The 14,686-nt window shown below is 42.1% G+C and overlaps 1 protein-coding gene across 4 annotated transcripts; it reads right to left on the bottom strand.

The window, feature by feature from the left end:
- Positions 1-556: 556 nt before the first annotated feature.
- si:ch211-239f4.1 (EVI5-like protein) lies at positions 557-14,453 on the bottom strand. Of its 4 annotated transcripts, none has more exons than XM_037262528.1 (20): positions 14,107-14,453; positions 8,908-9,288; positions 8,459-8,648; positions 7,813-8,037; positions 7,399-7,473; positions 7,172-7,297; positions 6,927-7,070; positions 6,753-6,842; positions 6,544-6,641; positions 6,388-6,448; positions 6,185-6,238; positions 5,954-5,986; positions 4,942-5,082; positions 4,654-4,770; positions 4,403-4,543; positions 4,142-4,318; positions 3,840-3,986; positions 3,618-3,713; positions 3,398-3,493; positions 557-2,537 (listed from the first exon to the last, which is right to left on the bottom strand). In XM_037262528.1, the coding sequence occupies exons 2-20, from the start codon at positions 9,147-9,149 to the stop codon at positions 2,229-2,231; spliced, it is 2,562 nt and encodes an 853-aa protein (XP_037118423.1). In that variant the 5' UTR covers positions 9,150-9,288; positions 14,107-14,453; the 3' UTR covers positions 557-2,228. The 4 variants fall into 4 exon arrangements, with proteins under 4 accessions (XP_037118423.1, XP_037118413.1, XP_037118438.1 ...); XM_037262518.1 differs by having other exon boundaries at positions 4,142-4,321; XM_037262543.1 differs by lacking the exon at positions 5,954-5,986.
- Between the last annotated feature and the right edge of the window lie 233 nt (positions 14,454-14,686).

A 14,686-nucleotide genomic window follows, 5' to 3' on the forward strand; every position in this document is an offset into this window, starting at 1 on the left:
GTGGTATTACAAAAGACACAGACCTCTTGTTCAGATGAGGATTCAAATCATTCCCAGACAAAATAAATGTAAATGCGGTTATTGTGTTTTAGCATCTCCAAAATAAAGAAATAGCATTCATGCATAAAAAATGTGCTGCTCCTTCAGATATGCAAAATATGGCCGACAGAGGGCAGTATTAAACAAAGACATTATCTCAGTAAGCTGCAGAAATAATAGTTAGCTATTCTTTGCATCGGATAAATTAACCCTGTAAGTAATATTATATATACGGTATTGTCATTAAAGGTGTTTTCAGTAGACTAATTTCAAATACATTATAATCATGAAGATTATTTTGCTTGTTCAAAAATGCACTGACTCAAGATGGTAAATATTGGGTTTTCTTGAGCAGTAAATTATTGAACATCAAAACAAAAAAAATAAAAACCATCTGACATATCTAACACATCAAATTAATTTCATTTTTTGAACTGAACTATTGGAATAAATACATTTTTTGCTCAAACATTCAAACTGCTATTTTAAGGTCAAATAAGACAAAGCAAATCTTGGCAAAATTGCAATTTCAAAGTTTTATTTAGTATTGTCCTTGTGATACAGGACATGACATGTCTTTCATTGTACTAGACTTTATAGAAGCTTTAGCTGTATTAAACGTCTGCGACAAGCACATTAGCTCAAATGCAAGAGGGCAAGGGAATAAGGTGACACAAATGTTTGACACTCCATGGATAACACTGTGATGTCAGATTGTTGCCTTAATCACCAAAGTTTTGCTGGATAAGGTTCAAATGCGACAAGGTGTGGAGAGTATGGCACGTGACTGATATATGATCAACATGGGGAGACCCATGGATGGCAGTTGTCTAATTGGTTGTATTGATAAAGCAATTATCGCCCAGTATTGAGTTGAAAAAAAATTGTCAGTGGTAGAGATAATTAGAGACTTTTTTTTCTCAGCGTTTGCCCACAACCAACAGGGCAAAAATCTCAGTCTGGTTAAGCTTAAGAAAGAGAAGGAAGTTTTGCAACATCACAGATTCCAGGGTAGAGAAAGAGGCCTTGTGACATCCAAGGCGGTTACTTGCAACAGTGCCCTTGGCAATACCTCCTCTTTAACCCTTTTGATGTCCATACACGAAACTCCAATTCCACTTTTTTCGTGGACGGATGATCACGGGAAAGAAAAAAAAGCGAATGAATCAATCATGTCAATTTTTCACTGAAAAATCCAAACATATGTTTCTTTTGGGTCTTGACTCAAAAATTTTAAATCTTAGTGACATACCAAAGGGTTGTTTTGATATTTCATTTGATATGTAAAACATGCTAATGTCCGTTATCACATAATGTAGCTAGTTGCAGCAAACGAACAATGAGACAGATTTTATGACGGGCGGGTGACATCTCATTTTTCGGAAATAAAACATGATAGCAGCTCATGGAGCATCTCACCTTGCGTCACAGCACAAAGACAGGCAACAAACGTGGTGGCACGAGGTTGGCACACGCTCATACAGGAAGGAAGGAGGGACATCTGCCGTCACCCTCAGACATACGGTTCGATATTTAATAGTAAAAATCATATCAAAATAAATTACATAACATATAAGTTACTTTAAAATACAAAAAGAAAAACAATTTGGCAATGTTGAGTTTCCTCCTTTTTTTTTGTATGTCTTCCCTTTGCACTTTGAACATCCAGTGCATGTTGAGGATGTTGAAATGGTAGGGATGAGTGCATGGACGTTATTTCATCACATTGCCGCTCATTGGGCCTCTTTCGATGAAGCCAGCGAAGAACGGTTAGCCAAAAAGGTGTTTTCCGACATTCTAACTCAAAATGGATAGAGGCTGCTGGCACATCTCACATCATCAATTAATTTCAGAGCAGTAGTTTTGCAGGTCCATGTCAGTCTGTTTGGGATATGTACTGGAGTAGAGGACATTTTTTTTTTTTTATGTGCAAGGCCTCACACAGGTACAATATCTCACAAAAGAGGTGTATCGCTCAAACTTCTGAAAAAGATAATAGGACGAGACTGAAACTTGTAGTGTACACTTGCACAAAGTAATTAGTGGATCGCTTATAGAACACTTTGAATTTACTCTTCCTTCAAAATAAGTCTAATCTGCCGTTCTGTGAAAGGATAAAGTAGGAGGGATGCACTCACTCCGGAGAGATACTGTCCATCAGCGTTGCCATAGTAACCAACCAGTGCTCATCAGTTCTCCATGGCCTCTGCACACATCATACTACCGAACAGCTGCGGGGGGTCCGGGTGTGTCCGCTCTTCCGCCTCGCTGTCCGTGCTGCCTTCGCTGTCCAGCCGGGCCGAGGGGTGACACGGGCCCGGTATGGCCGGGTAAAGGGCGTTTGGAGGCAGCGGGCTATGGAGGATGTCCTCGTCAGAACTCAGGTAGTCGCCCTCAGCTGAGGCGGGGCTGGTCAGACACAGATCCTGGTAGTCGGCACCCATGGCGGTGAGCCTGGAACCCGGAGCCCGAGCCTTCTGACCTCGCAGTAGCCTGATCTGGAAACGCAAACAGGATGTCACATTTGAGAACACAACTGTTTATGTGCATTACTCCTGTAACTTCCTTGTCAATATGTCTGGCATCACCTGATGATATTTTCTTTATAGCGACACAATGGCTTTTTTTTTATTGGTAAACTTATCATTTCTTTCGTACTCGTTCCAGGTGATAAAAAACGACGATAATCTGTGGATTTATTTCTCACCGCATCAGCGCTCTACATATGACTCAACCATATAAACACTGAGATTTTTCATCTGCACGCGAGTTTCACTCGCCCTCGTAAAGCCACAGCTTTGGTGAAAAACTGGCGGTGGGGGAGTTTTAGCAGAAACGAGAACCGCAAAAGTCTCATTTCAGCCCCTCGGTTGAGAATCAGCACGCACGCACGCACGCACGCACGCACTGGCTCGCTCTTATAATGTCAAAATGGAACGTTATTATTTTGATACAATAAAGAATGTCACTGAATATCTTTCAATTATTATTGCAACTTTAGGAAAGTAAAGAAGAATATGCTTCAGGTGAACTTCAGTGATGATTACGTTAGGGCTAATAAAAAAAATATACGTATATATAAAAGATAAAAGATATATAATATCGTATACAGCAATTAAACTTAAAAAGTCACAATCTATTGTCTGGATTTTGATTGAGAGCCATTCGAAAAACATTGCCATCTGTTGCAGAATCAATTACAGACAGAAGAGACATGCAATGGCTTCCTGTTTGCCACCTACATACTCCAGAAATGACTTGAAGTCACATTTACATTGGCATTTTCAAAAGAGAATTTCTTCCCACTTTATCTCAACTACAGTAAAAGTGGAAACTTGTGTCGATGCGTGTGAGTGACCTCATTTTTGAGCTCAGTGATCTGGTCTCGAAGCCGGTTGATGTACTGCCTAGAGTCGGAGTGGTTGAGCTGGCCCTGGATCAGCCCTTCTTCTTTCTGAAAGACATACGCATGGGCCTACGGTCAAAGTCTCCAGGAGCTTTACTGGAGATGCTTGAGGACTAGAAATATTTTATGATCATTCGTCAGTTCAATGTTTTCAACCCTCATCCGTCCTCACCTGTATTTCGAGGTCGGCTATCTTCTGCCTGAGCTCGGCCATGGCGGCCATACTGTCGGCTTCCCTCAGTCGTACGGCCATCACCTCCTCTTTGCTCTGTCAACGGGACAATGTGGGAGGAGTTAATTCCCGCTTGGGCCCTTGTGGTTCATCTTCGCAACGACATGTTTTTTTTTTTTTTTCTTCCTTTTTAATCGGGGCTGGTTCCCGCTCTTATCGCACCTTGCAGTCCCATTCGGCCTGCTTCCGTTTAATTTCATTGAGCTGGGCCTGAAGAGCTTTGTTCTGATTGGATGACATCTGGAGGCGATCCTGGAGGGCGGAACGCTCCTGCTCATGGCGTCCAATCAATTTACTATGAATGGTATTCTGGAACAGAAGTGAAAGCCAGCAAATGACTTTTTAGTAGGTTGATCCTATTGATTGAACGCTGGAATTTTATACTAGCTGTTGCATGAAATAATCCAAATAAGCTTGTTAGACAAGCAGTTAGTATATCTGCGGTATGGATGGACGTGTCCCACCTGGCTCTCCAGCTGCACAGCCTTCAGTTTGACCTCTCGTAGCTCAGCCTGGGCTTGCGCCTCTCTTAGACGGACAGTCATCAGCTTATCTTGCAACTCATTCATGGCGTTCTTTTTTGGCGATTCCTTCCAGTGGCTGCCGCCGCCGCCTGTGCTGCCACTGCGGGACATGTGATGCTGCTGAGACACGCATGACAAGATGGGTAAAAAAAAAACACCATAAGACAAAACAACTGCGGCTTTTACGTGTTGTGGATTTACCTGCCAGCGCTGGTTGAGCTCAGTGACCGAGTCCTGCATCTCTCTGAATGATCGGAGTGTCTCCAGCTCCCTTAGCTTCATTTGCTTCACCTCCTCCTGCAGAGCTGCCACGTTGTTTTCATCAGGCAAACAGCTGCTCTTCTGGATGGAGATGGGGAGAACTCAGTACAATATCTCTTATCTGACTGAACTGATATCAACATAATTCGGCTGCTGAAGCAAATACGGTGAAGTCCTGTCAGGTGACTTACCTTCTCCAAATCAAGCACCTTGTCTTGTAGTTCCTTCATGGCTCCCAGCAGCTCGGCCTCACGCATCTTGGACTGCTCCAGCTCTGTTTGCAGACTGCTCACAAACTGCTCCGTGTACTAAAAGGAGCATTGCGGCGTGTTTACAGTCAACAAGTAATGCTATTGTAAAACTCCAAATCATCATAAATTGCCACGTGGGCGCGATTCAAATGAATAATAATTAAACAGAAGCAAAGAAGAATGAAATGAAATTCTCTTTGTCATCTCCATTTTTGTTCCCGAGGTTACCTTTTGTTGCTGCAGCTCTCGTATGGTGTCCTGCGCCTTTTCGAGACCCTCGCTAGCTACGTTGCACTGCTGCCTCACTACGGCGAGCTCACGTTTGATCACATAGTTTTCCTCCGCTTCCTGCGCCCTGGTCACCTGACCCTGGAACAGCACACCAGAATGGCATTTGACATTTCTAAAATACAGATTAGTAGATCCCAATTGAGGTCAAAGGGGTTAACGATAGTGTCGTGCATTTTTTGTTAAGCTTTGCAGGAATGGTTATATTTGGGGATAAAGTGTATTTGCTTTCTTTAAGAGAGCTAGCTGGGTGGTACATGTCCTTGAGAATCAATTGCTTTTGACGTTTCCTATTACGTGCGTAAATTTATGTTACACAAATGAGGTTAGTGAGTGATCGGTACTCATGACGGAAGGCGATACACATCGGTGTGGCGGTTTTACCGTCACTAAATAGAAAATAAAAATTTCATAATTCTTTTTTTTTTTTTTTTTATATTGGAATATATTGCTCTTTCTTTAAAATAATTTGGTTTTTTGCTTTTAAATTATATGTAGCAAAAATACTAATGGTATCAGTACTTGGTATCGGTACTCTCGGGGACAACTCAAGAATTGATGCTGGTCAGGATTAAAAAAAAGAAAAGTTTTTTTACTTTCCTCCATATAATGTACTCCTTTGCCTAAATAAGAAAGGCAATGCAGAGTTCTTATAAAGAAAGCAAACAAGCAATTAGTGTAAATCCAAATATTTGCATCACAAAATTGTGTTTCCAAGCCACATGCAGGAGTTGCACAGTTTCATCATGGAAGTGTCATTCCGTACAATTTTATAAACAATTAATCATACAATAAATGAACATGCACATAACAGGTTTGTGGACGAAATATTATAATCACATTAAAAAAAAAAAGTGTTTTACATGCAGATTTGTTAAAAGCGGCAAAACCCGAGTTTGTTGTTGAGGAGAGGTCTGAGGCGAGCAGGGAAGCGGTTCATTCAGTACTCTACCTGGATGAGTCTATCTGCCAGAGCGGCACTCTCCTACAGCGTAATGAAGGGACGCAACAAGATGTTGAAACGAGAGGCCACAACCAAAGCCCAGAGTAGAACAGGAAAGGAAGAGAAACCGAAAAGATGAGGGAAAACAGCATGGAGATCAGTCAGAAAATAGTTTTTTTTTTTTTTTTGAAGAGGAGGGAAAAGAATACAGTCGGTAAAGGCGGAAAGTTCGTCTCTGACCTTCTCTAGGGTTTCAATCCGCTGTTTTAGTAGTCGATTTTCTGTGCGCAGCCTCTGAAAACAAGAGCAGACAAAGCCGATTCATCGTTAAGCATTCTTTCGATTGTGTGTTAAGCGGAGCCTCGCTCGGTTCCCTAACAAATTGAAAAAGAATTCTTAGATTGGAAGTGATGTCGTGAAAAACATCCAGCAAACAAACACACCTTAATCTCAATTTGCTCTTCCATTTCTTTGTTCTTGATGGTGGTATATTCTTTCTCCAGCCTGATTGAATAAGAGGAATTTTCAAATTCAGATTTAAACATTTGGTTCTTGGAGGAGGGGGGAGGGGGGTCACAAGGTTAACAAGGGACGCTCACTTCTTCATTCTCTTAGTGTTGTATTTGATCTGGTATGCCCTGAGGATCAGCTTGTCTGGGCAGCTGTCAAACTGGTGAGGGATCACCTTCTGAAAATGCTGGAAGACAAATTTGCAACAAAATATTCCATCGTGGCACAAACTAAATCGATTCTAAAAAAAACAACATTTTATAGTGACAGTCCTGAGAACATTATTTAAGTTCAGCACCTGTGACATGCCCTCCATGTCCAGCTGAATGAGGTCCGTCTGGTTGTACTGCAGAATGGCCATGCCCACACGGAAGATGATCTCCAGGCCCTCGGGGGAAAGGTCTCACAATTTAGTTTTATATGCCGACTCAATACAAACAAAAGTTACCATCGATGAAGTAAATCCTCCTACCTCGTACATAAAAATATCAAATATGCGCGTGGCGACGGGCAAAGGGAGAAAAGTGAGGAACAGCGTGAGGAACCAAGATGAGGCGTACATGGACGTATGAAAACTCTGGGACCGGAAATGGACGTTAAGATCTGGAAGTTGTTCCTGATATGACAATAAAATAGCATTGTTATTGAGAATCAGACAAAAAAATAATAGCTTTGCTGCCCTCTAGTGGATGTAACCTTCTCCTGCTTGCTCTTTACCTGTAGAAGATACTCAAACTGGTAGATGCAAAGTCCCAATTCGGCCATGCTGGGTTTGAAGAGCTCTCGCAGACGGTACTCCTGCATCAGACGCACAAACACGCAAAAAGCCTCTTCTTCGGGCATCTGGTGCAAAATTGACAGTAGAGAATTCCATCGTTAGCAATAACACACAGACGGCTGTTTTAATTATTATTATTATTTTTTTTTTTAAGAACACACATTACCTGCATGAGTAGCAGGCCAACAATGAACGCACTACCTTGGCAATAACCAACCTCCCGATCCACAAGGGAGTAAGCCTGAAAAATATGTAAATATTTAAACATCTGGGTGAAAAAAATCAAAGTTGCCGAAAATGGGCTCTCGTTTTCGGAATAGCTGACCTTGGTTCATTTTACAGCAGTTTGCAAAACCGTACGGAAGCGATTTATTTTGCGAGCTATTTTGAACGGCGAGTATATTTAAACATAATCAAAAATGCAAAATAATCAAAATATTTTCCATTAGCAAAAGACTAGCAAACAAGTGTGACAAGATAATAATAATAAAGCAAACAATGCTGTGGTTTTATCACTTTAAATTTGAATGCTTTATGGAAAAAAGAAAAAGATAATGTAATTCAAAAAGAGTGGTTTTACCTTCATGACATTAAAGAGGACTTCCTGGCCCAGGCTGTCTTGACCTTTAAAGAACTCATGCTCGGGGTAGGTACGAGCGATGTCTCTGCGGATCAGCTTCTCGCACGGGGATGACATCTTCAGCAGTTCCGAGTACTGATTCTTCACCGGCATGTCCGTGGCATTGCCCAGCAGCTGCCACACGATGGCCCGGAAGTGATGAGGAATGCCCTTCCGGATTAACTCCTGGAGGACACGTCCATCAATTAATCCTCAATCAGAAAACTACACAACTATTGATTTAACAACATGTTTTTTAGGATCCGTGTTGTTATGGCGCCGTTACATCATAGTTATGTTTTGTCCAAATGTCTCCTAGCTTGTTTGTTCCATCCTGACTCACTCAGCTGTCCCTCCTCTCATCCATTTTGCCGTCTTGGAGGTTTTGCAGACGCACACAAAGGCGCGCGTCTCCTCAAGATGATGATGATTGTGTTGCCATGGCAATGCAAATCATTTCTTTTGCGTCAATCACTGCAAGAGGCATCATTTGTCTGGCGGTATACTTGGAAACTTGATGAGATTTCCACGAAAAATGCCTCGACTCAACCCTCGACACAAAGGGGAACAGAGGCGGTCAGCAGGAATAAGATCAACCTGAACTGACCTTGAGAAGCTTGTCCTTCTTGCGTCTCCATTCCTCCCATTCGTTGACGATGCGGCCCCAGAGGATCCAAGTGTCCTCCTCCAGGTGGGACAGATTGGAGGAAGCCGAGGAACTCGAAACCAGCGAAGAGCCGCTGTTGCGTCGCGAGCCCGTCATGGAGCGCAGGGACTTGGAGTCGGCCTCCAGTAATCTTGCAGGCACAGGTACGAGTCATGAAGACACAGTTTGTTAACAGGTTCACATATTTGCCAATAGCTATTTAAAAAAATAAAAAATTTGGGATGAGAACCAATGACATAAGAAGTTTTTATATATTTTTTTTGCATTGAATTTAAATAAATATAATAAAATATAATATACTAAAATATACAAAAATATAATATACTAAAATATAATAAAATAATACAATAAAATATAACATAATAAATAATTCAAGCAATATTTCTCACCTGTTCTGTTCCTCCAGTTTGGCCAGCAGCTCCAGTTCATCTGGACTGAGGTTCTCCGAGTCCGCCGGGGAAACTGCGGGCGCTGACAGCGCGGCATCATGGGACGAGGAGTCTGGGCTGAGGACCGGACTTCCCGTCGACAGTGGATCGGGATCCAAAGCGGGAGGGGACGAAGGGCAGTCGAGGTGTGTCGGAACCTGGCCTGAGCCTTCTCGCTCGGGACTGCCGCTGGGTATTGACATGTCGCTTATTGCGGTGTGGGGAAGCTGCGCAAGTGGAAACTCTCCTCGCCTCGCCTCACTCTGGTCTCTCCTTTGTCAGGATGTCAGCTGACTGTCACCTGCCAGGCTGAAGAGCCAATAGGATCAGAGGTCTTCAAACCTGATGAAGAGGAAAGGAGAAACTTTCTTTAACGGACTACTTGACTAATTTGTCATTTTATGAAGTGATAAGTTCAATTTATGTTTAGACCCCATGTGATAGTGTCACTTTCCGTTGGGCCACTTGACTAATAATGATATCACAGGTGCTCACCTGTTTTCACCAATGTCAAAATGAATCGATTAAATCGACAACAAACCGATGAGCAAAGTAATCGCCTTGCATTTTAAAAATCAAGTCATTGTTTAGAGTCATTTTTGAAATCTTCCCACTTCAAGCTCTCCTAAGGAATAATTCTCTAGACCTTAATAAAAACAGACAAAGCTATTTTTTGTGTTTAATCAAAAATAAAAAACATTTGCAAACATCTGCTTTTACTTTGGAAAAAGATGACCATTAACCCTTCTTGTATGATATTAATGAACTGTTTAGTTCTTTTTATTCACTAATTAATACCCAATAATTGGTAGAATAATCAATTCTAAAAATATTCAATGACGACAGCTGTTATTTGGTCATGTGACATTTGCAAACAGAGCCGTGATTGGCGCAACAAAAAAGGAACCACAAAGCAGACACACCGGTAGAGATGCCCACAAAGACAAAGTCTCCAAAAATGAAGTCACGCCAATGATGTCATAGTGACTCAGAACACACACGGACATTTTCTTGAGTCATTACACCGCAGTCAAAACAACCTTGTCGGAAATTAGCCTGAAGAACTCCAGAAAAGAAAAGCTGCTAAAATGTGAGACGAGAGAGTTTAAAACAGAACACATTAGTCAAGTTACTCATGGAAACCCATTTCATAAACAAACCACTTGAAGCTCATGGAACTTCTTGATGACATCATTGTTTCCATGGGTTGTTTAATGAATGTTAAAACATCATGAGTGTGTCCACGCTCCGCTGTTAGTTATTCAATCATTCGGGCTATTTAAAGCACTTATGTCTTGAGCGCAACCTTGCCCATGTTAAGCAAGTTTAGCACAAAGAAAATTCGCCGCATTACAAGGTCGTTTGAAATAAACACCAGAACTAACTTGACTTTTCCACGAATGGCAATTCTCATTACTTTTTCAACCATGATAACGCCTAGCGTACCAAGACAATCTTTATGTTGGCAAATCAACACAGCATGAAAATGTTACTGAGAGCACCGTTTCAATTTAAGAGTATAAAAACCCAGTTTTTGGACACAAAACAAATGTAAACACAGAAAACAGTGCTTGGGATGAAACAAAGGACGCATTCATGTGCAGCAACCAGCCCAATCAAAAGAGCCATTAACAAGCTCAATCACTTTTGCGGAAAGAAAAGTAGTCACCCGCTATAGCTTTATACTCAGGAGCGACAAAATGGATTCACCGAGGCAGAACTCAACGGATGTCGCCATTGACACAAACCTGATCTGAACTAGAAGCCATTCAAAAATAACTTCAAACATGACCCAAGCATTGGGAATACAGTCTGCTTTGTCCGAGAAACGGCCGTGACCCTTCAGAGACGTCTCAGCGACGAGACAAGGACTGTTCAGTGTCGGGGGTCAGAGTGTGAAATGTGTAAATCACGCATGACTACCAGCAGAGCGACGGATGATGCACTTCATTATTGGAAGGATAGTGTGAAGGCCTCTGACAAGGCGAGGGAGCCTAGATGTTCTGAGCATGACTACGAATGACTGGATTATGATTCAAAAGTAAAACAAAACCCGCCCAGATGGTTTGTGTTGCTGTCGTTTTGATATGAATTCATAGGTTGAGTCATGTATAATGATTGGGCGGTCCATATATTGTTAGGTGTGGCCTTTGTGTGCTCATACATTTCTTTAAAATGCTGCTTCGTACTGTATGTCAAAGTTGAATGTTCTCCCTGAGCAGCAAATCATTTTCCCCTTAGATCACCGGTGTCAAACTCAAGGCCCGGTGGCCAGATACGGCCCGCCACATCATTTTATGTGGCCCGCAAAGACAGATTGTGCATCAACTTCATGTGTCATTACTAGAATTGCAAATTGTCTTCACTTTTAATATCTTTTTTTTTTCATATTTGACCAGTTTTTACTCGTCTGATTTGAAAAGGAGTTATTTGTCAGTTTGTTTTGTAACTTTTACTGTATATAATATGAGGTGCTAATACATTTATTTGGATTGACAGTCATAATGGCCCTCCGAAAGAAGCTATGACTACAATGCGGCCCGCGAAAAAAAAAAAAGAGTTTGACACCCCTGCCTTAGATGATGAGCTCAGAGCTCAAGGGCGCTCCACCAGCCTTGCCTCCAGGGCGACCTTCTCGGTAATGTGTGGCTAGCCGTTTGATACATGGGATGTCTAAAGTTCTTGTCATCCGTGAAATTGTCAAGCTGCTCGAGACTTATTTTGTTATAAATTAACTACACAAATTGGATGGATGGATGGATGGATGGTTGTTTTGATCAACATGTTGACCCCCACGCAACCCATTCGCTCCATTGACGGATATAGACGTCAAACTTCAGTTTTAACTGATACGGCAGTGATTGAGTCAACAGAATCAGATTATGTTCTTCAACGCTGCATCTGACAACTCCAGTGATTGTGTTTAAGACAGTAAGACTCATGATTCCATACACTGGAATCGGCTACCGATTAAACCAGCTCGTCACAAACGTGTCAATGATTTAGGTTTAATGGCTGAAGCCACTGCTCTATTTCGAGAAAAAATAAAACATGGGAAGGGTTTCTCCATTTTAGTGCCTTACATACTGTTCATGTTTATCATGACAAAAGCTTTCCTGTGCTGAATTGAGTTAATAGCATCACTCTCCAGATAATAGGTTCCCTTGAGTGCTGCTGCGAGCGGAAATGGTCTGGAAACAGCCGTGCAAACCCATCAATTACTTTACAGTTGTTGTTTGGACTGTTTAAGTGCTAATACTGACATGTTTATTTATCACCTTCAAAAGCCGATTGAAACATTCATTGATCACACAATGACACGGGAAGCTTGAAGGACTTATTGGCAGCTCCAAACTGGATGACAACACAATTAGCCAAGCTGTAATGTATACTGCACTTAATGTAACATTTGTTTACATCGGTACCGGTCCAGTATTTCATAAAGCCATCAATACACATATTAAATCAACAATATTTACAGATTTTAATTGTCTCAGTCACACAAATATACAATATTCCGATTGTTTATCCCAATGACATTCTAACTCTCACATAGCTGTTGTTTGAGGTCAGAGTAGAGACAAGTACGGAATAAATAAGCTAAAGGGGTGAGTCACAAGTGCCTTTTGCTCTGCGCCCATGAGATCAGATCAAGACTTAAAGCACCCAAAACAAAAAACAAACAACATCACCAGGAAGTGAGAAAAAGATTTGTGTCCTCTTGGGACAAAAACGTGTGATTTGCCTTTTGCAAGCCGGAAGGATTTCACAGGAAGGCCTAAGAATCATTTCATTGTCTTCATCTTTTCTTCTTAGGTTCGAGACAAGATTACAACCAAAAAGACAATGATCAGCTTGGTCAGCAAAGCCTTGGAATTGGAATAGAGTTATTTTGAGTAGACGTGTCAGTTGGATGAATCATTACCAAAGTTTTCCTATAACTCCCCTGCAGGGGCCCTGATGTTCTAATATACATACAGAGGACACGCGTAGTACCGTATTTTCCAGACTATAAGGCGCACCTAAAAACCTACAATTTTCTCAAAAGCCGACAGTGCGCCTTATAGTCCGGACCGGACTTATATATGGACCAAATTCCTAAATTTAAACTGGCCCAAAGCATTGTGTCATGAAATCAATCATAAGTGGCCTGCTGAAGACTATGAATCATGAATCAAAAAGACTATGGATCATTATTTTGTGATTATAAAGTAATTTGTTGCGTTTGAAGTTGAAATAAAAAAGATAAAATGGAGAATGATTTGGATTAAAAATCTGACATGATGCATTAATGGTGCGCCTTATAGTTCGGTGCGCCTTATATAAGGACAAAGTTTTAAAATGGGCCTTAGAGTCCGGTGTGGTGCAGTCCGGAATAATTTTCTGAACCGCTTAATCCTCACAAGAATCGCAGGGCACATATAAACAAACAAACATCCATCCATAAAGTTTGGGGAGGTCAATCAGCCGGCATGATTTTGGAATGCGTGACGAAAACCGTGCAGGCACGGGGAGAACATGCAAACTCCACACAGGAAGGCCAGAGTCTAAAATGGAGTAACCACTTTCGGCTCGCATTTCAAACAGCAGCATGACCTCCACAAATGCTTCAGCATTTTCCATAATTAACAAGTCTCTGTCACCAACATGACAGCTCATCTTCCGTACTAAGCGGGCCTGCCTTGTAACTAGGAGACCCGAACAGGCCAGCCCGCCGTGTGCAGTCAATCCACGTTTGAGGCGGAATTAACATCTGTGGTCTTAAATGACATCTCCTCCCGGGAGGGAGTGCATATACCACCGGCTTCCCACGACAGCAGCATGGTTGTGTAACAGTGTAAGACGAGAGCAGGACAACACAACATGGCCATGCGACATCATTCCCCCCCCCCCCAACAAATAAGAATGCAGATACTGGGTATGCTAGTGAACATGAATGTCGGTGTCTTGTTTGACAGGACATGCGACGGAATGCAGCACGGAAAACGAGCACACATGTTAAAACGAGGAGGAGTGGAACGTTTAGACATTTATGTCGACATCCATCGATGGGCCTGTGTTGTAGTTTAGCAGTGCAATTTGACACGAGCAGCCAAGGTGGTCCCGCAACAACATTGTCACCGAGCTAAATGAATGCAAATAGAAAACATGAATGCTTACCAAACGCGTTTTTCCATTCCGCGCCAGCGCAGTTTGAGTCTCCCTGAATAAATATTAACACCGATCCTGGTATCGGCTAATTAATTTAATCCTAATTTAATGGACCGTCGAAGACGACACACACCCGGGTAGCGTCCAACGCAGTGCCATCCCTCCCGGCGCTGTCAGCCCCGACTGCTATGCTCGATCCGAATTTAAGCCGACAGGAATAGGTTAACAACATGTATATATTTTTAGTTTGGAATCAGCTGTTATAAACATGACAACAAGAAACGTGGCGTTGCCGAAGACTCAACATTGGGATCGGCAGTATCAATCTCGACGGGGAAATCATTTCGGAATTAGGATGGCAGGCAGACTTCGGAAGGAGGAACGAGCCAATCAGCGGGGGGAGCTAGGACGGATTGACAACTCACCAGCCAATCGCCTGCTAAAACTGCAGGTCGTTACGAGGAGGAACAGCCAATCACCGTCGATATTTATTCTGATGAAAGGCGGGGTTTGCAGGTGTTGGGCAGAGGTGCTCTCATAGATAGGGGCGGCGCAGTGGAGCATAATGCAGAGGTTTCTGGTTTGACCC

Source organism: Syngnathus acus, chromosome 1, assembly GCF_901709675.1.
Source record: "Syngnathus acus chromosome 1, fSynAcu1.2, whole genome shotgun sequence".
Lineage (NCBI taxonomy): Eukaryota > Metazoa > Chordata > Actinopteri > Syngnathiformes > Syngnathidae > Syngnathus > Syngnathus acus.

Bases quoted from the DNA above. Each gene is read 5' to 3' on its own strand.
- si:ch211-239f4.1 (XM_037262518.1), bottom strand. From the start codon at position 9,149: ATGTCAATACCCAGCGGCAGTCCCGAGCGAGAAGGCTCAGGCCAGGTT. The intron at 4,322-4,402 runs GTAAATCCACAA...TGCGTGTCTCAG, and splicing joins AGCTCAACCAGCGCTGGCAG to CAGCATCACATGTCCCGCAG. The intron at 3,714-3,839 runs GTGCGATAAGAG...TCCCGTTGACAG, and splicing joins AGGCCGAATGGGACTGCAAG to AGCAAAGAGGAGGTGATGGC.